Here is a 27506-nt window from a genome sequence, read left to right as displayed (position 1 = left end):
ATTCTGTGGAGTAGAAAGTCATGGCTGGACAATTTTGTACTCCTAGTTGAGCTGGTGTGCTAAAAAAAAAGGTAAACAAGAAATATTTAGAATTTCTAGGGGTGCCAATAATTTTGGCCAACATGCATTAGAGAAAAACATTTAGTAATGTTTTTTTCCCCCACTTTTAATTGTTTTACTTCAGTGAAAGGTTAGAATTTTGTGATTTTTTTTTTTTTATGAAAGATCAAAAAGGTAAACGATGCAGTATTTACCAAGGGTGTCAATATTAGTGGAGGTTACTGTAGAGCAGAAAGTAATGGAAGTTATATTTTCAAACTAATACAACTCACTGTCTGCAACTGAGATTTACATTGTGTTCCCTTCTATTTATCCATTCCATTTCTTTGCTTGGTTAAAAAGTCTTACATTTAGCCTCATCAAACCTGCTGAAACCCTGTTTTTTCCATAAATAATCTTGTGCAACGTTGTAAATTAAGCATTCTGTCTTTTATTAATTTACACAGTTTTGGTGACTTGTTATATTCACAATATACAGCATAAATATAATACATACCAATATATCCAAGGAAGAAAACATTCTAATCTGCTATGTCTTGCATTGTATAAAATACAGTGTCAAACATTTAAAAAAATGCATAAAAACAATTTCGCGAACAGCACTAGTTTTAAAAAGTGACACTGTACAAGATGTTTAAAAGAGTTTGTGCAAAAGATCGCAATAGGATAGTATCTCTCTCTTGTTCTTTTCCCACACTGGGCACATGTCCCACAAACACCCCTAAGGCAAACCAACTCTGGCCAACTTCCTGAAACACCAGACATGACTTCGACCATCTCACAGGAAACTGTTAGGTCATCGCATGCTGTGATCACAGCGGTCACACAAGCCAGACAGGACAACCAATGACATCTGTGTGATGGCAGATGAGGATTTAAAGCCTCTCTCGCATACACTGTTATTTCACAATGCTCCGCCTCCAGATTCCAGCCTACCAATCAGATTAATTCATTCACATTAGAAGCTCTAAATCTGGTGGCCCTATGAGTAAATTAATAAATTAAGACATGCATATATTTTTTCTGCTTTTTTTTTTTTTTTTTTTTTTAGCTGACAATAGGAAGACTGTGTGTTTCAATGCATCTCATTAAATGTGAATAAGTGATTAATTCAACTAACTAACTTTGGTTAAACATGCAGTCAGTCTACACATGAACTCAATGCCATGTCATACTGCAAGACTAAAAGTGTGCATTTTATGGGTACTGTTAACATAGATCTATCATCTGGAAGGCCAGGGATGACTGCTGCTACCAAACCTAGTGCTTTCACCTCCAGATCACATTATCCAGATATATTTCTACAGATAAGCACTGCTACAGCTTCAGAATTAAAGAATCTTCTAAAGTGAATCTGTAAATTGCATAAATAAATGAGGACAAAAAAGCATAAAGAACACAAAAGGGCTTTTCACAGGACCAGTTTTAACCCTGGGTTGAGCAACTGTCCAGCACTACATGAAATCAGGCATTAACCTTGCTTTAACTGCTAGAATCCAAAGGCAACAGACCACCAATCATATATAGTAGTTATACACCAGTCTTGATTTGTCATGGCCGACTCCAATACTGTTTTGTTAATATAATTTTTTTTTAAAGCAGTAAAGATAGAATGAATATATGAGTATATGAACTATGTGTTTTTTGCTCTATTACAGGGCGAACTCTCAGTAGTCATTTAAAATTAGAGGCAAATACTGCATTTGAATCATGATAAAAAAAAGAAGATTTGATTTAAATTAGATGTCATTTCAAAATATGAAGCAAAAACAGAATGTTCTGACTAGCACTGTGAAATTATACTGCATAAAACATATCTGCCCAAAACTGAAACAGCAGATGGGCTGAAGGAGATGCAATTTCACTCTATGACAGAAGGTGGTGCTTATGAAACAGCATCCGATCTTGGAGCAAAGACAAGCTGGTTCAGATTTATGGCCATTTGAATGTTGTCTAACATGAATTGTTTCGGGACAGTGATAAACTGTTTGTTCTTGGCTAAAAGAAAACACATTTATTTTCCATTTCATTTTGCATGTGGAGTGGAAAATGAGTCATCAATTTTCCAGGACGTGTGGGAACCCTGGTAATACAGCTCAAACTGCAACCGGAGTGGATCACTGTGGCAACCTTTCCACAGATGGACAAGAAGTTAAGTTGTTTTATCATAAATTTGCCTCAGAAATATGCAAATAACATCTACCCAGGGTTAAAATTATCCTCTAAGTGTTAAAAGCCCCAAAGTGGAGTGTTTGAGAAGTGTTAGGACATTCATCTTTAAGGTTTATATTGCCCAACATGAGGGCCAAAGTTTTGTCAAATTCAATACTGAGACATGATATTGCAATACTGACAATGTTACAATGTTTAGTTGGCTCTGAACGGACAGTGTGTCGTTTGCTGAATGTAACTTTCCTGTGTAAATCTGATATGGGCAGAATAATGTGATATTTGGAGATGATGACAGTTTGATGATGAGACTTTGCTTTGCAGAGTTCAGTTCAAGTAAAAGATTCTTCCTGAATACCAGGAAATTCGTAGTTAATTAAATACATACATAAATCTCAAATAAGTGATATAATGACAAAAACCAAGCTCATGTCACTTGATTACCAATGCAAATGTGTTTTTAAGAAACATGCAAAAAAACTAAAACAAACACTGCATTTCTTCCCCAGCATGCATCTTTCATTAACATGGTTGTATGTCCAATATGTTACTTTCTGAACACCGTTTTCATTTATATATTTACAAAATGAACAACCTTTAGACTGACTCATTCTGCATTAATGCATCTGTTCACCAGCTTTTGTTTGACTCCTCTTAAGGTAACTATAAGGGACATGGAAGGTCATTGTCAGTTCTTTGCATATGACTCTTCGGTTTTGTGTTTTCTACCCTGAGTCTAGCTGTAGCTGCTGTTGTTTTGAAGGGAGGAAGTTAAGCTTACTGAAGATTTTGTTCTGTCTATGCATAGTTACTTGATAGCATACAGAAGTTTGACTCCTCTATGAGGCATTCTTCTTCAAACCTCATGATTAAACACTGCTCTTACTGTATATGCCCCTGGGAATTCTGTTGTTATTGGATTCTGTTTCATGACCATGAAACTTTAACCTTTGACTTTTTGTTACTGCCCTGGAAGGCCAGGATCAGAGGAGGGCCTGTGGAGACCCTCGTCCCACTCTGGCTTTGCCACCAATGGCGAGGCCGTGTTGACTTCAGAGTTCATCATCGTGGTAACAGCAGGCGTTGGAGTCTTTGGCTTTACAGACGTTCTCTAGATCATCAGGACTCTGCAAAGAATAAAAACAGATACAAATACTGCTATTTCTGCAATTTGAATGTTGTATGCTAGTGTTATTGCAAAGTCAGTCAAAATCAACTGCAATCTGGCAAAAGTTTTTTAATGAAATGATGCTTCACAGAGCAGTGGACAAATGCTTGTACTGTTGATAACATTGTGCTACTGTTTGAAATGGTTATTGTTTCATATTGCCTGCTTTCACATAGGAATTTTAAAAATAGTATGTGGTAGCGTTGCTAGGCAGTTGCCAGGGTATTTCCAATTGTTGCTAGTCAATTGTAAGATAGGGTGAATATATGTCCTCCTCATTTTTAAAAAGGTAAAATCACTGCATACAGTAAAGTTACGGCTTATGAAAATGAAATTTTTTTATATAATTAAATGTTACACAAGTATAATACAATTATTCTGAAATGGTAAACATTTTAATGCAGTTTTAATTACATAATGTTCTAATATATGTTTTGCAATATAATTTTGATGCAATACTGTTTTGATGTCTTTGATCCAGTGGTACCAATTTAATATTTTTTAAGTCGGGGTCAATAATTATTAGTTATAATAAGTCAAATTATTATAGGTATTAACTATTACAATACTATATGGTACCCACAGGTATACTAATGTTATAACAGCTATGATTTTGAAATTTCCAATAACATTTTATGTTGCAGTCTTTATTTATATGGATGAGGACATCAATTTATTTAGATTTGTAATAAGTGAATAAGTTATGCCTTAAATGTCTGTCTTGTTAGAACTAGGATCAAAGTTATTTGTTATGAACTGCTTTTTATTATGGAAGTTTTGCAGAGCTAAAAAAAAATATTTCAACTCAAATCAATATTTTGTGTGTAATTAATTAATTTACGTGGCAAGTAGCCATATAATATTGTATTATACAGAGTTCGTTCTCTGATAAAAACCAGCAGGATGCATATTATTCCTTACAAAATATAAGTGAGATTTCTATTAAACTTGTCCTCTGAATTTAGAAATATCCCTGGTTTCTTCTTCAGAGATTCTGAACACAGCCGGTGTGTTACCTGCGTCTGCATGGCAGTGACGGGCTGCACGGGTTTGTGGTAGTCTGGAATGACGGCCACACTACTGTACGCTGGAGGTCCCAGAGTGGTCTGCCTCTGGAGCAACTGTAGAATAGCCTGGATGTCTGAGGTCATCTGCTCTTCCAGCCTAAAAACACACACATATATATTGACTCTGACCAGCAGATGGCGCCAAGTACCATTCTATAAACAGCACAAAATGTTCTGCATGATAAAGTTGATGCTTTAACTCATATTCTCTTGGTTTACTCCCTCATGTGACCTACTTTATCTCATGTTCTCTCTCTTTCACCTGTTTAGGTGTTCCTGCAGTACATCCAGTCTTTGCTCCATTTCGCCGAATGTGATGTCACTTTCACAGTCGTCTCCTCCCTTTCTGTCTTGAGATTTTGCTGAGTCATCTGCATTCCCACAAGGCCATTCTTCAACACACACATCTAGAGAAACACAAAGTCCCAGTGCAATTAATCACAGACACATACAAACACATCAGATACATACACACCCAAATGAATCAGACATATGTATGACGGATTAGTTTTTTATGTTGTCAATTGTACTGCACACACACACGCACACACACACACACACACACATATACACATGTATATATAGACACACACACTATAACAAAAACACATGGCACCATAACAAGACAAATTAGATATCTCATACACACACACACACACACACACACAAACACATCATTAATTCTCTCCACACTGCACCAGTGTCCCCTAATATAACAGCTGCAATACACGGAAGCCAAACAAACATGTTTGTGTTTGCCTAAACAAAATATTACACCAGGCTCAACCTTATCATATGCTCTAGCGCCGTCTTGTAATATTTAGAGATTTGAAGAAAAAAAATGAGAGAAGGAAAGATAGAACGAGAAGCTTCCTGGCTGTGTAATTATATCAGCAGTCACTGTTCACACATTTAAAACCTGTTCTTTACAGTACAGTCACAAAAGAATCCAGCACTTCGTGACTCATTGCTTTCTTCTAGTTATTTATAAATTCACTTTATATACTCAATCTGACATTGCAATTTTTGCCAATACTTTCTATAAAGCTTGTGTATACAATGCATTTTATATATAGGTTCATAGAAAGGGTTGCCAATATAGATAATACCATAAAATACACCTTAAGCACATCAGTGGAATTTCATGGTCAAAAAAGGTCCATCATCTATTGTCAGCATTGTAGAGATGTATGAAGCACAGCTCACACAGAAGTCACTTTCAAATCACACAGCTTTCTGTTGGTCAACTTGGTGAATGTGTGATCAAATTGAATCAAAAATTGCATGCGGAAATCTTTCATAAAATTTCAGATCACATAGATTCAAACTGAAATCACTAGATTTCATCTGTAAAAATTTGTTTTCAAAAAAAGTGATATTTAGTTATTAAAAAGTTATATATTTTTGCAAAAACATTTTTATGACATCACCAAGGGTTTTCAAGCTAAGGCCAATGGAATGTAGAAAATGTGACCAAAAAAAAAAAAAGTTTTTTGAAGATTAAAGACAATGTAGTAGAAGTTATCACATTGATTATTTATGTTAATTTAATATGTTTAGCACACACAATAGTTGTAAAACATGTTGCGCTGAAATAATAATTCTGAAAGCATGTTACAGATAAATCTGGATTTTAACTAAATAAAATAACATGGATAGTAGGTAGAAAAAATTAAAAATAAAAAGGAAACATTCTCTTGCTTTGCTTTTTTTGTTTGCTCTTGCTTTGTACTGTTACAGTATAAAATATAATTAAATTTAGAAATTCTCTTTTAAGTCTACATGAAGTAAAAATGTAATTTATTTTGACCCAGTAATTCTTTTAAAAAATTATATAATTTGATTTTCCATTGAAAATACTCTCTGGTCATGTATGTCCGATAATAATTTGATCCACTTAAATCCTGCCCCTTACAGTTGGATGCAAGCTTGCATTAAGATCTGCCTCCATTCAATCAGCAAATGATGGATAAAACCAAGTCCCGCACTATATTTTTTACGTTTCTGTTTTACTCAGATGTATTTCACAAGTAAAGTGTTACTGTAGGGCATCCTGGAGAAAGAGTATGTTATACCTTCGTGAAACAGATTGTTTTCAACACAGTCTTTAGAGTATGAGTCAGGGATAGTGCTCATGTTGACATGAATAGATCGACTCAAAGTCCTGGCCATCTCTTCCTCACCCTCCTCTTCCTCTTCCTTCTCCTCCTCCCCCGGTGACGTGTGAACCTCTCGATCTCTTCTTCTTTCTCTGTCTGTCCTGCTCAGTCTGCTCGGAGAACCTGAGGGAACACGAGGTCCTCACAGAATTACACACAGTTCTCACGGTCACTCTGCAGACTGCACTTTGAACAAGGAAAAAGATTTGGCTGGGATGAATAATCCAAACAGCAGGTTACACAGGGACGGGGGATAAAAGGGCTCTTGACCGTTCAGGTGAAATCTGGCACGTTGCAAACATACAAGAACAAACATCTGTCTGTGATCAACAATCACCATGACAACAGCTTGAAACCCAGCGGGAGGAAAAAAGAGAAGGGTGGAAAGAGGAGGGGAGGTGATGGGGGAGGGGAATAATGAAAAAGAGGAGAGGAAGACGGATGCGAGCGGAACAGGAGAAGCTCCTGACCTGCGGAGCCGTTCTTCTTGAAGATCTGGGTCCTGATGTCAGGGTCGTCTGTGTCTGAGTCACTCACAGCTGTGTAAAGGTTCCTCTGAGGAGCCGTGGCTCCCTGCCACACAAGACCACATCACATTAGGCTAAGCATTATACGGACACTAACTTTATTTACTGCAGCAACATCAGGAAAGGAAAAACAGATAGGCTTCCTTCTGCAGAACATAAAAGCTGACTTTTTTTTTGAAGAATTTCCAGACGATTGTTTAAAGGTGACAACTTCAAAATGACAGAATAATACATCAGAATAACAACATACATTTCAGTCTCTTTGTTAAAAAAAGAAAAGAAAATGTCAAGTAAGCTTTACTGTCATTCCACTATATGTGGAGACATACATAGGGCTTCTGAAGGTATCATCAAATCTAATTTAATGGGTTTTTAATGCTTTTTAAAAATGTATTTAATGCCATACACAACTTGTTTAATGTTTTTGAAACAAGTCTCTTCTGCTCACCAAGGCTACAGTAATAGTAATAATGAGAATATTATTTCAATTTAGAATAACTGTTTTCTATTTTAATATATTTTAAAATGTAATATATTCCTGTGATGCAAAGCTGAATTTTCAGCATCATTACTCCAGAATCAGCATCACATGATCCTTCAGAAATCATTATAATATGGTGATTTGCTGCTCTGTAATGATCAATTATTATTGGAGCTCAATTATTAATAATGATTCTTATTATTATCAATATAGTACACTTATTTTTTTGTGGAAACTGTGATATGTTTTACTTTTCAGAATACTTTGATAAATGGAAAGTTCAAAATAACAGCATTTACTGTATTTGAAATAAAATCTTTTGTAACATTATAAATGTCTTTACTGACACTATGCTTTTGGCTTATGTTTAATTGTATTGCTAATTTAAATACATGGCATATACAGTAGCACAGTGGTTCTCAACCTTTCCATTACTTTTCCAGTTGTTTATTATTTATGTTATTATTTATATTTAGTTTTAAAAATAATGTTTTACTCGCAATTTCCACCCGATAAAACATTTTAGAACTTGGAATGAGTAAGAAAAGCTAAATTCATAAAAGATGTTAAAATACCCATGGGCTTTACTAATTTACATTACTGGTTCAGGTTTAGAATTCACACTTTTAAAAAGAATTAGGCACCTATAAACAGGTTTTTTGAACAGTACTCATAAAGCACATAGTTATACCTTATTCTGCATGAACATATTTTACATCTTGACACATGAAAACTTCTGGCCTAATTCACAAAATATGTATCAGATGATGCTAGTTGTTGCATATTAATTACATTTTGTTCAAATTAAATGTGGGTTGCCATGATGATACTATAATCAGCTGTTTCCTACATAATCTCTTTTTAGCTACTGAAATCATTGCACAGTCTATTTATATTTCATTGCACAGACCACTGTATATTTTATAAGGCATTCTATTTCTGTAACATTACTCTATTAACCATCATCTTCTAATCTCCCATGTCTTCACTTGAACCTCGGTGTATGTGTTTGTCCACTCTGTATGTCCAAATCTACAGTAAACTGTCCTGCTAAGATTAATAAAATCATTCAGATTTATATGAATGTGCTAATAATAATTCCATGATTTCTGAAGATGCTCTGCTTAGTTTTCATAAAGGCTCAGGGCAGACTGCAGAGGGAGCTTTATGTAGTCAGTGCTAGTATGGAACATTTAATCTTATTTTAAAACACTAAGCACTTATAGCTCACTGCTTTACCTTGGCGTTTTCATCACGCAGGTTAAAGGTGAGCTCCAGATTGGACAGGAAGTAGTCTGAGAATTCAGGATACATCTCCAGAACCTCCAGCAGATCCTCTCTTTGGATGGTGTGGAGGTCGCAGTAGCTCAACGCTCGAACATCTGCGTTGGCTTTCCCTGGTTTGGCGTACAGATGAATCATCTCTCCAAAAATATCATTCTTACCTGAGAGGTGGGCGTACAGTGATCAGAGGAGAAGATAGAGAAGAGAAGATAAAGCAATGAGGGAAGAAAATGAACAAAGAATTAGAAGAGAGAAAGTTAGTTCCTATATTAGTGTGTGACTAAGCAAGCAAAACTTCACAGGTAGAAAAGGTCAACTGTAGTAGTGATGTAAGAAACACTGCACACACAGAAGTCACTTTCAAACCAGGCAGATTTCTTGAACCCATCGCAAAATCTGTGGGTAGATGTTCTGCATGTGAAATTCCTAATTGCTTGGATTCCTGTTGAAATTGTGAATGTGTGTCAGGGCTGTCTACAGAATATTAAGTAATGCAAGATATTTGCATTAAATTGATTTTATTTAATGTTTATCTTTAAAGTCGAAGTGTGTCATTTCTGTGCCAAAAATAATAGCCGTTGGCAAACGTGCTTCCAAAATGCTCCCCATCTGCCACTGATTTCGTTAGAAACGAAGTCGAGAAAAGAGCATTTCGTGAAATATTAGACCTAATAATCATTATATTTTACTTACCTGTTAGTGATGCCTTATTTAATGTGTTTAAAAAAATCTGTATAAGAGTCACTGTGTAAATGTATACATTTTAAGTTAAGTATTGATTATTATGTTTAAAAATAAATAGTAATTAAATTTAAGTTTAAGGCTCTGTTGTTAATTGTAACCTTATAATGTAAAATCGCTCCCTAGTTGAGGTAGATTTTTATCCATAAGAAAATGTCAATTAAATGTATTTAAATAAAAAAGGTATTTGTTCAGTAAACCACTTTTTTTTTTACCGAACCGTGATGTCAAAACCAAGGTATGTACCTAACCGTCATGTTTGTGTACCATTACACCCCCAGGGTTGATTCAAACTGATAATAATTTTTTGTTTGATTTATTAAAAGAACCAGCTCATAAGAGTCATTTGTTGTGGACAAGGGAACACTTGTTGGCATGTGTGTGCTTGCCAGTGAAGACAAAATATTTACACTGAACAAAATTATAAACGCAACTCTTTTGTTTTTGCCCCCATCAAAGATCTAAGAATTTCTCTCAAATATTGTTCACAAATCTGTCTAAATCTGTGTTAGTGAGCACTTCTCCTTTGTCGAGATAATCCATCCACCTCACATATCCACCTGGCATATTGTGATAAACACTGAGGATGTGATATTCCTGAAAGCCCCTGCAAGCTTCCTGAGAACATGTGCCAAGAGAAAAGGCAAGGCCTGACAGCACATTTCTGCGGTGATACATATCAAAGGTCAGACCTGACAAACAAATGACAGCCACCTGGGCAGCAGCCACCTGCCATCCGGCTCAGGGTCGTGGCTAAAGCTATTAGTGCTGTATATTATATATCAATTATTTGAGATGAGTATGATATTAGTGTAACAGAGTCTGGGCCAGAACCAGAATTAGTGTACAGTGATGAAGTGTTCATCTGCAACACTTTCATAAGACAATAGATTCTTGCTGAGGTAGTGATTTTTCAACTGAGACCTAAGAATACATATGAAGCAGGAGGTAGCTTCTCTCAGCAATTTCCTGTAGTGTATAGCAAGTTTCTGCTGAGTTGCATGAGTGTGTAATTATGTGTCTCTTTTTCTTCCCCTGGCCTTATTCTGTTAATGCCAGCTTGCGTAGGAAGAGAGATGGACCATTTAAATTCGGCTTACCCTGCTCCACCTGCATCAGTGAGACTGGAGACTCTTGAGCATCTGTGTGCATGAATTTAATAAGTGCGCATGTAAATAATGAAACTAGCGCTGTCACTCATAGCTCTCCGTCACACTAAATGACACTTTGCAAATCTAATGAACAAGGGAAACATGCACCACACTGCCATCACTCTCATCCCCGCATCTTCTTATTAAATTACAACCCTTTTCTCCCTTGTTCTCTCATTTTTTTTTCAGCTTTCCACTATTTCAGTCTCTCTATCTATAAAAGAACATGATGCACTCATCATAGGAGAGATCTCCTTGAATGAAGGACAGCACATCTTTCATTAAGTCTCTTATTACCTTTGAGCCTCTGAGCTGTTTATATTAAATTTAGATGAGTGTGCAAGTACCATATTGTAAGACAACCCATGTTCCACAGCATTGCATTAAACCACAATTAGGACATTGATACTGTACTTATTATAGGATATATACAACGATCAGACATAATATTATGACCACCTTCCTAATATTGTGTTGGTCCCCCTTTTGTTGCCCAAACCGCCCTGACCCGTCCTTTAAGTCCTGTAAGTTGTGAGGTGAGGTCTCCATGGATCGGACTTGTTTGTTCAGCGCATCCCACAGATGCTCGACTGGATTGAGATCTGGGGAATTTTGATGCCAACTCAATACCTCAAACTCGTTCTTGTGCTCCTCAAACCATTCCTGAACCATTTTTGCTTTGTGCCAGGCCATAGCCACCAGGAAGTCCTGTTTCAATGAAAGGGTGTCCATGGTCTGTCCACATGTATGGCATGACCCAAGGTTTCCCAGCAGAACACTGCCCGAAGCATCACACTGCCTCCGCTGCCTTGCCTTCTTTCCAGAATGCATGTGTTCCCTAGGTAAGCGACGTACATGTGATTCGTCAAACCAGGCCGCCTTCTTCCATTGCTCCGTGGTCCAGTTCTAATGCTCACATGCCCACTGTCAGCATGTGTACCCTGACTCGTCTGTGGCTATGCAGCCCCACACACAACAAACAGAGATGTACTGTATATTCTGACACCTTTCCATGAGAACCAGCATTAACTTCTTAAGCTACAGTACAGTAGCTTGTCTGTTGGAGTGCACCACAAAGGCCAGCTTTTGCTCTCCAGATACATCAATGATCCTAGGTCACCATGACCCTGTCTCCAGTCCACCAGTTTTCTCCTTCCTTGGACCATTTCTGATAGATACTGACGTACATGTTTTTTCGGGTTTGACTGGAAGCTGAAATATGTTAGAATGTAAGCCCTTTTCACACATACAGCTTTTACTGGTGAATTACAGGTAACTTACCGTTAAGAGTCAAGTGTGAACAGGACCTTTTCAAAAATACCAGTAAATTTGTTCCCGCAATTTATGAGACAATTTTGACCAGATTCTAAGGGGTGGCTTAGACCAGGAAAGAATTAAGCATGCAAACGCTTGAATTTGACTTTTTTCCAAATCAGATTTAAAATACCTGTGCAGTGCCAGAATGTGTATGTTTACATTTACATTTAGTCATTTAGCAGACACTTTTATCCATAGTGACTTACAAATGAAGATAATAAAAGCAATCAAAATCCACAAGAGTGCAATGATATGCAAGTGTTATAACAAATCTCAGTTATCCTAACGCAGTACATGTAGCAAGGTTTGAATTTTTTTATTATATTATAAATAAAACGGATAGAATAGAAAAGGAATAGAGGAAGCTTTTTTACTCAATACCATACAGTTTGTGTCAAATCAGCTTTATGGAAACTCAGTTATGGAATGTGAAATCTTATTGAATTCATTCTAATTGCCAAAAATGAGTGCACGTAACCTAGTGAGATTTCGTCACAAAAAAATGTTGGTGGGTTTATAACAGGCTCACAGTGAAAGTTTGTTCAATTGTTCATTGCTCACCCAGGATAGCCAACACTATATCGTCTCTGAGGATCTCGATGGATCCCCTCGCCACAAAGTAGAGCGCAGTGAGAACGTCCCCGCAATGCACCAGCGTGTCACCTGGTGGGGCATGAGTGGTCTTAAAGCGCATCGCCAATGCCCGTAGACATCCTTTGGTCGCTCCGTGGAAAGCCTTGCAGCTCTGGAGCAAACTTTCATTCAGATGAAGACAGATATCAGCCTGCAGGCACTCTGGAAAGCCCTTCAGTACCTGCAAAGAGGAAAAAAAGAGAGAAAAAGACAGAAAGAGTGTTCCCCATGGAGAAGAGGAGAAGGAGGGTAGAATGATTACAGGTTTTAAGAGCTTTGTGTTAGAGCTTAGATTATACAATACTTATATAGCCCTGCCTCCCTCAACTACAAATACATAAAAGATAAAGCACAGTATGAATACATCTGGGATCCTTTGTTTCTGCCGCATTGCATTGTGTTTGCCTTTGATTTGCTTTTGCTTCATATAATGATATATGGCACACCAAGCAGAGGAGAATGCAACTGCCACTTATGTTTTATTCCAATTTTTCTGGTTCATCTAATAAAAAATAAAAAAAGACTAAAAGACACTGTTTCTTGTTTAAAACTGCATTTAGGAAGTCTGCCAGGGAACAAAGACTGGCATGGAAATGTATTAATCTGCAATAACTATCTATTTGACTGACTAACTAAATAATTTGAGGCCTAATAAAATGGGAAATATAAATATGACTTAGGTCCATTAAAAGTGAAACTGATTTAATTGAAGGAAAATAACTGAAATAGAACTGGGCAAATGTCTGTATGCAGGATTAGTCACAGTACACATGCCATTAGCTTTGTTAATAGAGATTTTGATTTAATGTCAGTCTTCCGATGGACCAAACTTTAATTACCTTAATTGAGATTAACATTTAGACTATGCTTACTTTATAAAACTCTATGTATAAAACCAACACTGCTCACAGTTAAACATGCATAGTTTAAAATCAATGGCATGCTTTGATACAAATATTTTTTGCAGCTTTTAAGGTCAAAAGCAACATTAATCTATACCTCCTGCTCACCAGGGTGTTGAAGTCAGTCCATTTGAGTGCGTATAAGAAAGAAAAATACATATCAGATCACTGTGTAGAAACAAGAACACATTTGACATGAATAGTCTGTGACTGAGATACATATGTTTAAAACACTAGATAGCTAACACACTGGCTCAAACTGTACACACTGACAGATAAAAGCATTTATTTATTCAATGACAGGAATTTACATCAAGCGGACAAAAACCTGACTCTTACCATGTTCATGTCGATGCCATTGGTGTATGTCCATGCGTGTTGGAAGTACTCCTCCAGTCTTTGTCTCAGCGGGTTAGGGATCTGGTGGAAGCGGATGAATTCTTTGACCCGAAGCATTTGCAGATGATACCGAGCTGTTCCTGAGTACAGTCGCTGAATTATAGCAGACACATTCCCAAAGATACTAGCATACATCAGAGCTAAAACACAAAGAGAGAAGACATATAAATATGTATATATGTATATATGTATATATATATATATATATATATATATATATATATATATATATATATATATATATATATATATATGTATGTATGTGTATGTGTACATATTTGTGTGTGTTTGTGTATATATATTTACATTTCTTGTTATTATTGTTGAAAACAGTAGATAGATCAAAGTAATTACCAAGTATATTATCATAAATTTTGTCGCTAAGTATAAAAGCCCATTTTATTTTATTTTATTTTATTTTATTTTATTTTATTTTATTATATTCTGTTTGTGAACAGCTAAGATTAAGCTGACTTAAAAATCTTTCCTGTTTGCTATACTGGTGTTAATTTTAATTTATTGATACCCACAGCCAATGAGCATGACACAGATGGAGAAGATCTTCTCTGAGTTGGTATTAGGCGACACGTTTCCAAAACCCACGCTGGTCAGACTGCTGAATGTGAAATACAGTGCTGTCACATACTTGTCCTTGATTGAGGGGCCTGAGGAGAGGTCAGTGCCGTTGTACTGCTTGCCGATAGATATGGCTAGATTATCCAACCAGCCGATAGTGTGATCCAGATAGTGCTTCTCCACATTGCCGATCGCATACCATATGCAAGCCAACCAATGAGCAATCAGCGCAAAGATACACATGAGGAGCATTAGGACAGCCGCCCCATACTCTGAGTAACGATCCAGCTTCCGTGCCACACGGACCAATCGGAGCAGTCTGGCAGTCTTCAGAAGGCCAATCAGAGTTGTGGTCTAATCAAGAAGGTGAAGAGCAAACATAAATTCACGTTAACATAATGTTAAGACAAAATGACACTATTGCAACAAAGTTAAAACAGCCAGTCATATTAAACACTACAACTGCCACGGGGTAAATTTTACCCATGACTGTTTTTCAAATGTACATAACTGATTTTCAGTGAAATATCCAAGTCTCTCAGTCATTGACTTTTACTAAAATTGTGTTATTTACAAACCCCTGTTGTCAAAAATTGTTTATATAAAACACTTTAACTGCCAGGGGTTATTGTATACCTAAAAAAAAACCATGAGTAAAATTTACCCATGCACATGACTTTTGATATGGTTTTTATATGGCTAAAAAACTTATTATGTCACTGTATTATGTCAATGTGTTCACAAAGTAATGTCTAGAGTCATGAAATTATTATTTAGGTCACAAATATGAGCAATAATAATTCACCACACTGCATAGGATGTATGATGCAGTGACTGATTCAAGTGCACAGTCTCACCTAATTAATAGCAACACAGTAGTGAACAATACAATTAACAAAAATAATAATTAATCCAAAGTCGGAACATTTATGAGTAGGCTAAAATAACCTTTTTTATCAATTATACATTTTTGTTTTGCAATTTTAGTGTTTACTGTTTGCTACTGTGTTGTTTTTTTACTATAGTCTGCATATTTCCTGAAAAAAAAAAAATATATATATTTATACATTCACTTAATATGTGAATGGCAGTTTTAGTGTTAAATCCATATTTAAGAATTAAACTGTATTTTATATTTAATCCCAAAAAGTTTTTTTTTTTTTTTTTTTTTTTTTTTGCCAGGTGTTCAGGTTGGTTGGTATGCTGTTCTGTGTAGTTTAAAGTAGTTTTTTGTATTTGTTGTATTTGTAACTCAAAGTATAAGCAATAATATGAAAAGCATGAAAAATCATTCATTCTTGAATGCTTAAAGCAAATCAAACCACACATATACATATGCACTGCTCACCTCTTCTGATCCTCCCTCAAATATGAGCAGGTCAAAAGGTATGGCTGCCACCATGTCTATGAAGAACCATCCCTTGAAGTAATGCACTGCTATCTTGGCCGGATGACTAACCACCTCTTCATTGGCGTTAACATACGTAGTCCGGAAATTGATTAGAATGTCTACAATAAACATGATGTCCACCATGAGGTCCACCACGTTGATTGGGCTGCAGGAATAACCACACTCTCGTCTCTTCTGCTCCTCCACATCATTGAGCAGGAAGGCCGCGCTGTAGGGTGTGAAGACAGCGGTGTAGATGACTAGCAGCAGAATCAGCCAATCCCAGACTGCCTTAAAGGGGCTGTAGTGTAGGATGGTGAACTTGTTGATGCGTGACGTCTGAAGTTTATACTCTGGAAGCACGTCGGCGCCTAGCGACAACACCTGAAGCATGGAGATGCGGTTACTATGACTACAATGGTAATTTTATATTTTGCAGCTATTAACAGATATCAGAAGCTGCAAAATCAGAGACGGGAAACAACACAGTGACTCGTGTATGAAATGTACACATGATTTAATTCGTGCAGTGTAGAATGTGATTCAGATATTCATGATTCTGATATTCATGATGTTAATATTCTCATACATTTGAAAATTAAACATCATATTACAGCATAGCAATTTGTCATGTTCATGTTCATATTAATAACAACTTTTGCCTCAAAAGTCAAATTCCTGATTTACTGCTTATTAATAGTTGGTAAGGTAGCTGTTCAATTTAGTTATTGGGTAGGATTATGGGATGTAGAATATGGCCACATATAATAAGGCATTCATATGTGCTTTATAAGTACTAATAAACTGCCAATATGCTAGTCCTATACTAATAAGCAACTATTTAATAGTGAGAACTGCTCCCTAAACTAAAGTATAACCAAAACTGATATGGCTTACCTTTGCACAAGCTAAATTATATAATGTTTATGCAAATACTGGATTATTGTTATCCAGGATTATTTGAAAATGATCCAAAGAGCATCTTGTTCTTCATTCTAAGCCATGGATTCGCAAAACTGGGATTCATGAGGGAACTACAGAGGGTTTGTGAAATAATAATAATTAAAAATAATTCAAAGCATTTTAATAAAAATTAAACACTAACTTAAAAAAATATATATATTTTATGTTTACCTGAATGCATTGTGACAATTAACCAACATCAGAGCACTGTGAACATGCAAATGTGTTAAATTATTCAAAAATTACATAATTTATTGAAATAAATTTGAGCTGTCAATTTAACATGATACCTTTGTGTGATTAATTATAGAAAACAACATTTCAAATTATGTTAATAATATTTATGCATTAATGCCCAGGTTTCTAAGAGATCAAGCCAATGATTCAGTGACTAATTATTAAATGTTTTTAAAAAAAATCAGCCATTTGAATGAATCGGTTGAATGATAAACTCATTAAGACAAGCAGTTTTAGTTGCATATAGAGAGAAACATTTAATAATAATAATAATAATAATAATAATAATAATAAAAAGAATATAATTTCATGTTTTAATATTTTTTTTTTTTTAAACAAACAAAAAACATTAATATCCATTTATTATCACTATTTTTCAAAACATTTATTCTTAAGCTAAAAGCTTGGGAATCACTGGTTTAAGCAAATATATTATATTATAAATATACATATTTGTTTAGTGACTATTGATTTCCATCTTAATTTTGAAATTCGTTTTCTGTGACCATTTTCAACCCTCTCTGACCCTTAGAACTGAACTCACTGTTTTTCCTACTGTACTTTAAAGACTTAAAGATGTAAATTAATAATCACGGTTGTGATGCCAATATCATAAAGATTTTTGTAACTTGTTTCAGGAAATAATCTGTCCTGATTGGCCAGGATGCTTTGCAATGTGAATGTTAGAGTATGTCTGTTTAGTACTTAGTAATCAAACGCTTTTATTCAATAGAGCATCACACTGTATGTCTACTGAATAGAAGTTTTGGAAAATACATCACGCCTACAGTATGATGCAAATTTCATGATCCAGCTCTCAGATGGTAATATGAAAAGCTGAAAGAAGGCCACATGGTGACGGGTCACAGCCGAGGCAGCCATGAGTTAATCATGGACCACAGCACACCATCCAGCCAGAGAAAAAAATGACATGCAGAAAGACTGTTATGTCCTTCCCATCAGTGAACCAGTCCGGACAAGACCGGTCTGGGTGTTCAGTGAGCAAACAAATGCATAGGGTAATATACACAGCATTATATTAAAGCATCCAGAAACACCCTGGATGCTTATTATTACAAATGAGTCAACAGCTGCTTTGATCTGTCCAGTGATGTATGACAGCATGCGTGTGGGACTCAATGTCAAAGAGGCAATTCTCATACAGCCCTCCTCTCCATTCCTCCACTGATCCAGAGAGGATGAGAGACAATTTCCTCTTGCTTTCAGTGACAGTAATTGCCAAGCCTTCAGCTAGTCTGTGTGTGTATTTGTGTGTCTTTCATTCACACAAACACACACACACACACACACACACACACACGCACATGCACATGCACACACACACACACACACACATGCAACTACACAAACTGGATGAATAATGTAGTTATCTGCTTGGAGGACCATGGGCTACAGCCACTATTTATTTTATTTATATGACAATTTAACACAACTGTTTACTATTTTAATGTTTTTTAAATTGCAATTTATTCCTGTGATGGCATTTTCAGCACCATTACTCAAGTCTTCTGTGTCACTTCAGAAATCTAATAGGCTGATTTGCTTTTTTTTTGTAACAAATTGTAAAGTCTTTGTAAGTTTGTCTCTGTCTTTTTATCAACTAAATACTGTGTTTTGATCAACTAAATGCATTCTTGCTGAACAAAAGTACAGGTTTGATATCTTAAAAAAAAAGAAAGAAAAAAGCACTGAACCCAAAAACAAACATTATATTTTTTACTTAATCTGTAAATCTTGTCTGAATTAATTAATAAATGTTTATAACTTTATATAAATTATAATGTGTTTTACATTATTATTTCTCATCAAGAGTTTTGAGTAGAAACCTAATTATATTGTATTACTAGGAAGTGTCTTTTTCATCCAGTGCATAAACCTCAAATTGGGTCATAGTGTCTCAAAATGGTGAAGCAGTTTTAAAAAAATGCTCTGTATTGACTGAGGCATGCTAATTAGTAGAATAATCAGAGCTGTCTCCATGTGTTCTCCTAATAACTGTATATGATCTTGTCTGTGTACCACTTGACAAGTTGTGTCCTGCCAAATTACTTCACCCATGCAGTGTATAAATAAATGATTAGGGTTTAATTATTAATCTATAATGCAGTGCGGTAATCAAACTCTTGCTTTAAGTGACATTTGTTGGTTTACATCAGATTAAACTTTGAAGTTATGTTTATCTTTAAACTATCATTGTGGAAAGCTTGGTTATTTTTAATCTAATATGGATGTGTTAAAACACGTGGTTGCACATGAATGTAAGTGACTTCTCTGAGCTCATTAACTTTTCATGAATTTTCATTTGAGGATTTCATTATTATATAAAAAAAAGTATAAATATATGTATTAAAAAAGGGATATATTAAAAAAGGGTCAATCAGAAAGAGAGAAATCATGTTTGGCATAAAGGTTGCGGATGTGTGGGAGGCTGCATTTCAGGATTAGATGCCAAGAACCAGTTTAATTAGAGTCCAACTCTTCAACCAGCATGACACAAAGAATAAAAAAGATGAAACGAGCCATCTGGGTGTGTAACTGGCCATCTGGTTAGTTACAGGCAACAAGTCTATAATGTGGCAAACAAACAAAAACAGCACCACTGACAGAAATAGACAGAAGAGGAGGGAAAGAGACACAATCTGAGCCAGTATTTTGTGTATATGTGTTTAGTCATTAGTGGTGCATGTTTGCATATACACTACTAGATTTATTACTTAATGCTTAGTGTTCCTGTAGCTCAAATGGTTGCGCATTGTGCTATGAAGCGCAAGGTCAGGGGTTTGATTCCCCGGGAGCACATGATAGGTAAAAATTGATAGCCTGAATGCACTGTAAGTCACTTTGGATAAAAGCTTCTGCTAAGTGCATAAATTTAATTGAATTTAATGCTTCATGATTAATTCCTACTACTTATTCCAGACATCTGGTTAAAATACATGTATAAAGAATATGGTGTTCCATACTTCTTATTGTTTTATCGATCCTGCTAATTGTGCAAAAATATCAAATTTCAAGCAGAGGGACTTTATATGTAGACTCAACAGACATTGTATATCTATTTTGAAAATAGGGGCGAGGTCCTGTTGGGGTATGGGCGTGTTTGCTTTAGTGCTTTCAAATATCATCATTATTTCGCAAAAATCTTGCATCTTTAAATGACTTGTTTTGCAAGGATTTGAGAAAGGCTACATTACCTAAAAGAAAGCCCTTAAACAATTACTAAATATTATTTGGCTAATGGTATAAGATGTTATTTTTGTTTAAAGATTAGGAGGACAAACATATTATTCATTGGAATATTGTGCAGTGATTAATACACATTACGGTATGAACAGAAGTTCTAAGAGAGAATTACTCTGAGGCAAATTCTTCACATATATATATATATATATATATATATATATATGTATAGGAGAAAAAAAATATATAAAGAAAAACATTTAGAAAAACATATATTTCATAATGATTTCCCCCCCCATTTTAAATTCTTATTATTCAATGAAAGGTAAGATTTTTGTGATTTTTTTATTTTTTTTTAAATAAAAGATCAAAAGGATTAACAATGCAGATTAATTTTCACAGCCTTGTTTGATCATATTTACCAAGAGTGTCCATATTTTTGGGCATGACTGTAAGTGTTTTCATGATGTAATGTCCATCGCTCACCTGTGTGACCTTCTCTGTGACATTGTGTGTTCGATCTTTGACCTTTGGTGCAATGATGGTTTTCTCTGAGGAATGCGGAGATGATGCCCGCTTGTCATTGTTGGTTTCTGAGAAGTTTAGAGTGATGAGCGGGATCTTGTTGATGGTGCTGTACTTAGTAAGGTTTGAGTCAGACGTGGAACCCAAAATGCTGGACTTGATCTGATTAAATGGACCTAAAGCAAATACACATACACAAATTATGAGCATAGTACATCCCTCTCTCTCGCTATCAAAAAATAGCAGTGTATCAGGAGTCACTTTCATAGTGACATCAACACTGATCATTTTAATAATCTGCATTTATAGACCACCATTATTAAAACCAGCACCACCACAAACAACCACATTTAAATCAACTGCAAACACAACATACAAAGACAGTAGACGCACGCACAACAGAGACATGACTACGGTTAACATCAAAGAAGTGAAGCTCTAGCCATACCCCCAGCCATCCAAGAGCGCGAGACTAGCCAATGAGAAGAGAGCGAAAGAAAGGGGGGAAGGGGAGCAAAGAATGATTTAACTTTTGAAAAGTTAAGAGGTCAAAGGTCAAAAGAATCTGGAATCATCTCAAGAACTCATAAACAGGTGACTGAACTGAAATGATCCACAAGATTTATGACAAGAATTCTACAAGAATCTAAACAATCCATTCTACTGTGGAATACATTAACTTTAACCTGAGAGGTTGAAAACTCATATAGGTTCAGAAAGAGAGATTTAGAGGAAGAAAAGAAAGATAGAAGAAGCAGCAAAAGCTCAAAATTAGTTCTTAAATATCGGCTCAAACAATCCAGCAAATCATTTATTTCACATGCACTTTCACGTCACGCAAGGCATTACGCATGCACATCTCTCCTCGGTCCCTCTGGCACATTCACACTTATTTTTCAGTATTTTTTGATTGTTAATTTGGTGTGTTTCAGGAGCATTCAGTGTAAGCCTGAGCATGCTTTACACAGGCAGGCAGGCAAGCATGTGCTGAATAACAGCTCTGTTACCTTTAATACTACGCCCATTATCTGAGAAAGCAATAGATCACAGATGGACAGGGTGTAAGGAGAGAAAGACAGTGAAAGGCAGTCAAAAGCACCAGTGACAGGTGAGATCTAAACTGTATGAGGACATGTGTTAGTAAAAAAAAAAAGACAGTTCATAAAGACAATAAATCATTTAGGTGGGGAGGAAGTATAGGCATAAATAATGATTTTGGGTTAAATGAACAAGTTTGACTTCCCACAGTATTTTGCAACTTAAAAAAATATACAAAATCCAAACTTTCACTTATACTAAGAGTTACATTATCATTAGGTAACATCTTGCAAAAAACACTTTCTTAAAGTGGCATTTTGCTCATATAGCAAACATACAATTTCATATTTTATATTAGGAATAGACCATACTAATTTTAGTTGTGCTTAATAATGCTCAAAATTATGCCCGTTTGTATCTTCTTCCAAAGTATAATAAATCACTTGTTCAATGAACAACCTTGAGATGCTTAACACATTAAATCACAATGTTGTCACAGTTTCCTTGAACTCTACATTTTTGATATTATATGCAAATGTGTGCGTCTTTGATAAGATGACCCTTTGCATATTAAAAGTACAATAAACAATTTACTTCATGTACAAGCTATGGAATCATAATGGAAATATATGCTAAAAATATATAACTTTGTCTGTCTTACTAACCTAACAAGTCACATCACGTTCCTCTGGATTTTATTGCCCTTTTATTTAACACAGGCAATAAAAAACTAAATTTAATGTGACATATAATTGGCCAAAACTAAAGTCATTCGTCCTTGTAAAGACATCTATCTACAGTCACAACAACATTTTTAATTATGTTATAGCTATCACTGAAGAAGAACGTGGCTGGAGTACAAACATGGTCAGTCCATTAATAACTACACCCAAGCGTCAAAAAACTATAAAACCAGCTGCAGTTGAATTTAACGCTCAGCAATTTCAGGTTACACATTTCAGGATATAGGTCACAGTTTAACATCTGCTGTGTCCTAGAGCCTTACAAAGTCAAGGCAGTGAGAAAATTACTCATTTTAATGAGAAAAGCTGCCCTGTCTCTTGATTTCATCAGTCAGTTTCAAGGACTAAGAAAAAAAAGATTAGTTTTTACTTTTAAATATTTGAGCACAGTTAAATATGGAAACCTTACATTCACTCATTTATATTTTTGGCTAGATACCTTGACGTAACTGTCAGCTATTACACTCCAGGAAATAGCCTACCCTATTCATATGTAGTGTAGTGCCTCATTCTATATTATAAAGTTTCTAAATTAATAGTGATTAATAACCATCTTATAACAGACACAGAGATTAAAATTGAGAAATTTAGCACTCAAAAATGTTTCTTCTGCTGTGAATGAGTACAAACAACTGATTAAAACATCATAATAATCCACACTCCAGCTTGTCAATTAATTTCTTGTGACTCAAAAAGCTGTACATTTGTAATAATAAAAATCTGTTAGATCATGCCTCCATAACAGAAATTTCTGATCCAGCCCTGGATTCCAGATCCTTGTCTGGTAACCAAAACCAGAGTTAACAATCTTCTATCAGTCAAGCAGTTGACTGAATGATTATATGATTAAATGGAATAATAAAAAGATTCAATTATTATGAATGAATGAATGAATGAATATAAAATAAAGAAAGTAAAACAACACAAACGTATGGTTGCTCTCTTGAAGCAAAACACACAGTTTGCATTTGAGGATCCTTGGATCGTTTTCCTTCCAGCAAAATAAAATACAAGTCCTATAATATAGATTTTTTTCCAGTGAAAAATAAATAATTTTGTCTGAATCAGGAGAGAAATATGCACAGATCAAGTGAAAAAACTGTCCAAAACAGTTCTAAACAAATGTGTGGGTGGATTTTAATGTGAGAGGACAATGGGATGAACCTTTTCACTAGAAGAAACATTATTATGGATTATGGCCAAAAGGGACAGTTTACAGTTCAAAATATGGATTTTTTTTTTTTATTACAAACACAGGTTTTCACTTCAGAAGCCATAAATTGGTGGGCTGGAGTTACAGTATGGATTACTTGTGGATTATTGTGATGTTTTTATCAGCTGTTTGGTTTCTCATTCTGACAGCACCCATTCACTGCTGACGAACTGGTGAGCAAGTGATTCAATGCTAAATTTCCCCAAATCTGTTCAGGTGAATGAAACAAATTCATCTACCTCTTGGATGGCCTAAATAAATAATACATTTTATTAAAATTTTCATTTTTGGGTGAGCTATTCCTTTGACACAACCAATTACAGTCATATAATTCTTTTTAAAAGCTTATCCTTGTGTATTTAGATGTGTTTGTATACCTTCGCTAGCATGGCGATCACGGTACGTCCTCTGTGTCTGTGTGCTGAGTCCTTCTAAATCTTGTGTAGATGATACTCTCCTAAATGTGCACATACTGGCCCGTGATGCTCTCCTAGATGCAGTCGGCAAAGGCTCCTGTGGGTCCACTCGTTCCCAAGGGCCCCGTGGAGACGAGTGATCCTGTGGCCCTGAGATAGGCGAGCATGACCCCAGATAATTCTGGCCAATCAGAGCCCAGGTGTCGTTTCCATAGGAAGGGCTACAGCTCTCGCCAGTGGGTGGATGGAGTTCACGTGGAGAGAGAGAAAGAGAGACAGATGACGAGCAGGAAGAGTGTTTCTCATTCTGATCAGCCGAATGGATGGTCACCTCATCCGGGTCTTCCTGGGGGAGGGATTGCTTACTCACTCCCAGCATGCTCAGTGGTGCAGGCAGACGAAAACCAAAGAAACGTCCTTTTTCTACAGAAAAAAAATGAACGGAGTAAGGTTCAGAGGAGGTAACAAGAAATAGGCGTTATTTTATTATATTGTATAAAAAGGCAGAGTTAACAGACATATATGTCCATCTCCAGCGGGCGGGGGAAATTACAAGGGACTTGGGGCAAAAATGCCACCTAAATGAATCAAAATCCCCTTCAATTTCAAGATAAGGTAGCCCTGTACATTGAAACTACATTTACTAATTAAAGTTTACATTCACTACTAATGGTTGTTGATTGTGGCATAAGATTTAGAACTGCTCATGGTGCATCAAATTATGTTTATGCAAATTTTTGTATTATTGCACATTACTAAGCATACAGGTTTCTGAATACTGCATTTAATCATAAACTACAAAGGGCAGATATGATGTAAGACTAATTTTGCAGTGTAGACAACTTCAGTGATTATAAAGGATACACAGATACATTTAAGAAATTAATTATAAAAACTGCACCTTACAAATGTTAAAGAAAATCCCTGTCCCTTAATTTGAAATACAATTTCTGAACCTGTCTTCCTTCACCTTCTTAAAGGGCCAATAATATTGAAAGCTGGTGGTTGAAATGGGTACTGCATTCAAAATTTAAATATTGGAGAGTTGTTACACCTCCTCTTCCTCAGACTTGATGTTCACGCGGGTTGCCAGATTGAGGACACACAACATGAACAAGCACAACTGACAATGGTAGACAACAAGCCTTGCACTGTAAGGCTGATGATACACAAGGCAAATTTTTGAGCAGTTTTGTTGGGCAACTTTTTTTGAGCAATGTTGCTTGGCCACTTTCACATTGAGAATGGATAACAAATGTCTATCTGGATACCTTAGATCGGTTGTCTCATCTGATTGTCTGTTGGTGGCAACATTGCCCAAAAAGTCTCCCGTGTATCATCAGCTTTAGTTTATAAGTTGATTTATCTTGCATTTTAATATGCCTCTGGTTACAGAGCTTTTTAGAGGTATGCCTTTTTAGTACAGACCAACACAAAACAGGCATTCCAACACAGAACACTTATTTCAAAGTAGAAAAACTGGCTGTAGATTTTCTCTGAGAAACAAGTATGTGATATTATAAGTATCTGCAAACATATTATGGTATTTTTATGCTTTAGTACAGTCAAAAAAATTACATCCAGCACCTTTAATTGGACATATTTGTTTTTTTTTGGTGCGCAGTTTTCTTCCTTTCTTCCTACTGATGTCTCTGTCTTTTCCAAAAAGCACCATAAATAGTGAAAACATGGACCTGAAGGTACAGTCCTCCAGGGGCTCTGGGTAGAAGATTTAAATTTTCATGATATTTCTAACTTTCAGGTCATTTCTAAATTTCTAGCTAATTACCTGTTCTGTAATCTTTGTATTATGTAATAATGTTAGATCCTTATTGTTCTATAAAGTGTTACTAAGAAAAGTACTATATATTGTGCATTTTGCCCTTACTCACCCAAACTTGTCAACAAGGCTACTTTATGTGAATACAAGTTCCTTAGCAAGTAGTTGTGAATCACAGATGCTTATAGCATATGAGATGAGGACATTATTGCATCCTGCAATGATGCTGGAACCAGCACATCCAATGCAAGAAGGCTTTGATTTTTACTTAACATTATTTTATTTATCAGGGTATATAAGGATACTTTTTTTTTTTTGCAATTTGAGGTGTTTTATTTTGGTTTTAGAAAAATAAATGTGATTGCTTTCCTCACAAATCAACTCTTCCTTGTTTTTCACTGGCATGTCTCTTTGACTAGTGCATCTTTGAGCCTATTTTTAGTATACATAAAATACTTAAGTACTGTTAAGATCAGATACTTATAAAGTTGTTTTGGAATTGGTGACTTGTAAACTTGTAATGGAGTAATTTTAACTGTAAGGCATTTATACTTTTATTTAAGTATGGTTTTCAGGTACTCTTTACACTTCTGGTTGACTAATCGAATAAACAGAACTGCTGCTGCTAGTCAACATTGGAAATACTAGTCGAAATTTAGTCATCTTAATGTTACGTTTAAAAAAATAATACATTATTCTGAAAAGTGCAAATGTGGAGTGGAAAAATAATTAATTTAATTTCCTGTCAGACCTTGCAAGCATGCACTTTCATCATGTTACTCACTGCAAGCAAGGTGTGAGAGTGTATTTACCAGTTTAAAGGGGGAAATATTATGAATGAAAGGGAACTGACTTTCTTCAAAAAGGTTTTGTTTACATTTTTCATGTTATCTCCACATACGTAATGCCAAATAAAATAGTGATTATATGTTTAGCTCCGCTTTGCTTACAGGAGTAACCATGGTATCTGCTAAATTTCTGCTTGTCCAGAAGCGCCACCTAGTGTCAGAGAGTGAACTTGCATTTTCATTCAGCCCGTCTTCTGCTTTAGTTGCCGTCAGTGTTGTAAATGTTAACTATTTTGTGGAAAATATTAACAATTCAGATAATAAGGTATCTGGAATTATTTGATTGCTTGGTTCATAGTTTAATTATTTCAAATAGATTGCACATACTCAATGTTTCTGACTGTCTTCTGAGGGTTTTTTACTTTTAGACTAGTCAGTTACAAAAATTTCCATTAGTTGTTGTGCACATCACAATTTCCAACACCAGAATTACTAAGGATACAAATCGCAGCATTACAGCAGCTGTCAAACAAGGTTGGGGTTTCTGCAGCAAAACCTCTGCAGCCAAGCGGTCCTAC

The 27506-nt window shown here is 35.6% G+C and overlaps 1 protein-coding gene across 1 annotated transcript in view; it reads right to left on the bottom strand.

Annotated features, from left to right (window-relative positions):
- Window positions 1–467: 467 nt before the first annotated feature.
- kcnh7 (potassium channel, voltage gated eag related subfamily H, member 7) overlaps window positions 468–27506 on the bottom strand; it is a 49815-nt gene continuing 22776 nt past the window's right edge. The window contains 15 exon segments of the mRNA XM_052600655.1: window positions 468–3310; window positions 3312–3356; window positions 4414–4561; window positions 4727–4871; window positions 6540–6746; window positions 7094–7196; window positions 8871–9076; window positions 12686–12929; window positions 13999–14198; window positions 14589–14988; window positions 15983–16408; window positions 20912–21126; window positions 21399–21422; window positions 21958–21978; window positions 24322–24783. Coding sequence (XP_052456615.1) covers window positions 3191–3310; window positions 3312–3356; window positions 4414–4561; window positions 4727–4871; window positions 6540–6746; window positions 7094–7196; window positions 8871–9076; window positions 12686–12929; window positions 13999–14198; window positions 14589–14988; window positions 15983–16408; window positions 20912–21126; window positions 21399–21422; window positions 21958–21978; window positions 24322–24783 — 2966 coding nt within the window. The 3' untranslated portion in view covers window positions 468–3190.

This window comes from Carassius gibelio, chromosome A6 (genome assembly GCF_023724105.1).
Source record: "Carassius gibelio isolate Cgi1373 ecotype wild population from Czech Republic chromosome A6, carGib1.2-hapl.c, whole genome shotgun sequence".
NCBI lineage: Eukaryota > Metazoa > Chordata > Actinopteri > Cypriniformes > Cyprinidae > Carassius > Carassius gibelio.
Note: the sequence above shows the minus strand (reverse complement) of the source record. Positions and strands in the feature narration are given on the sequence as shown.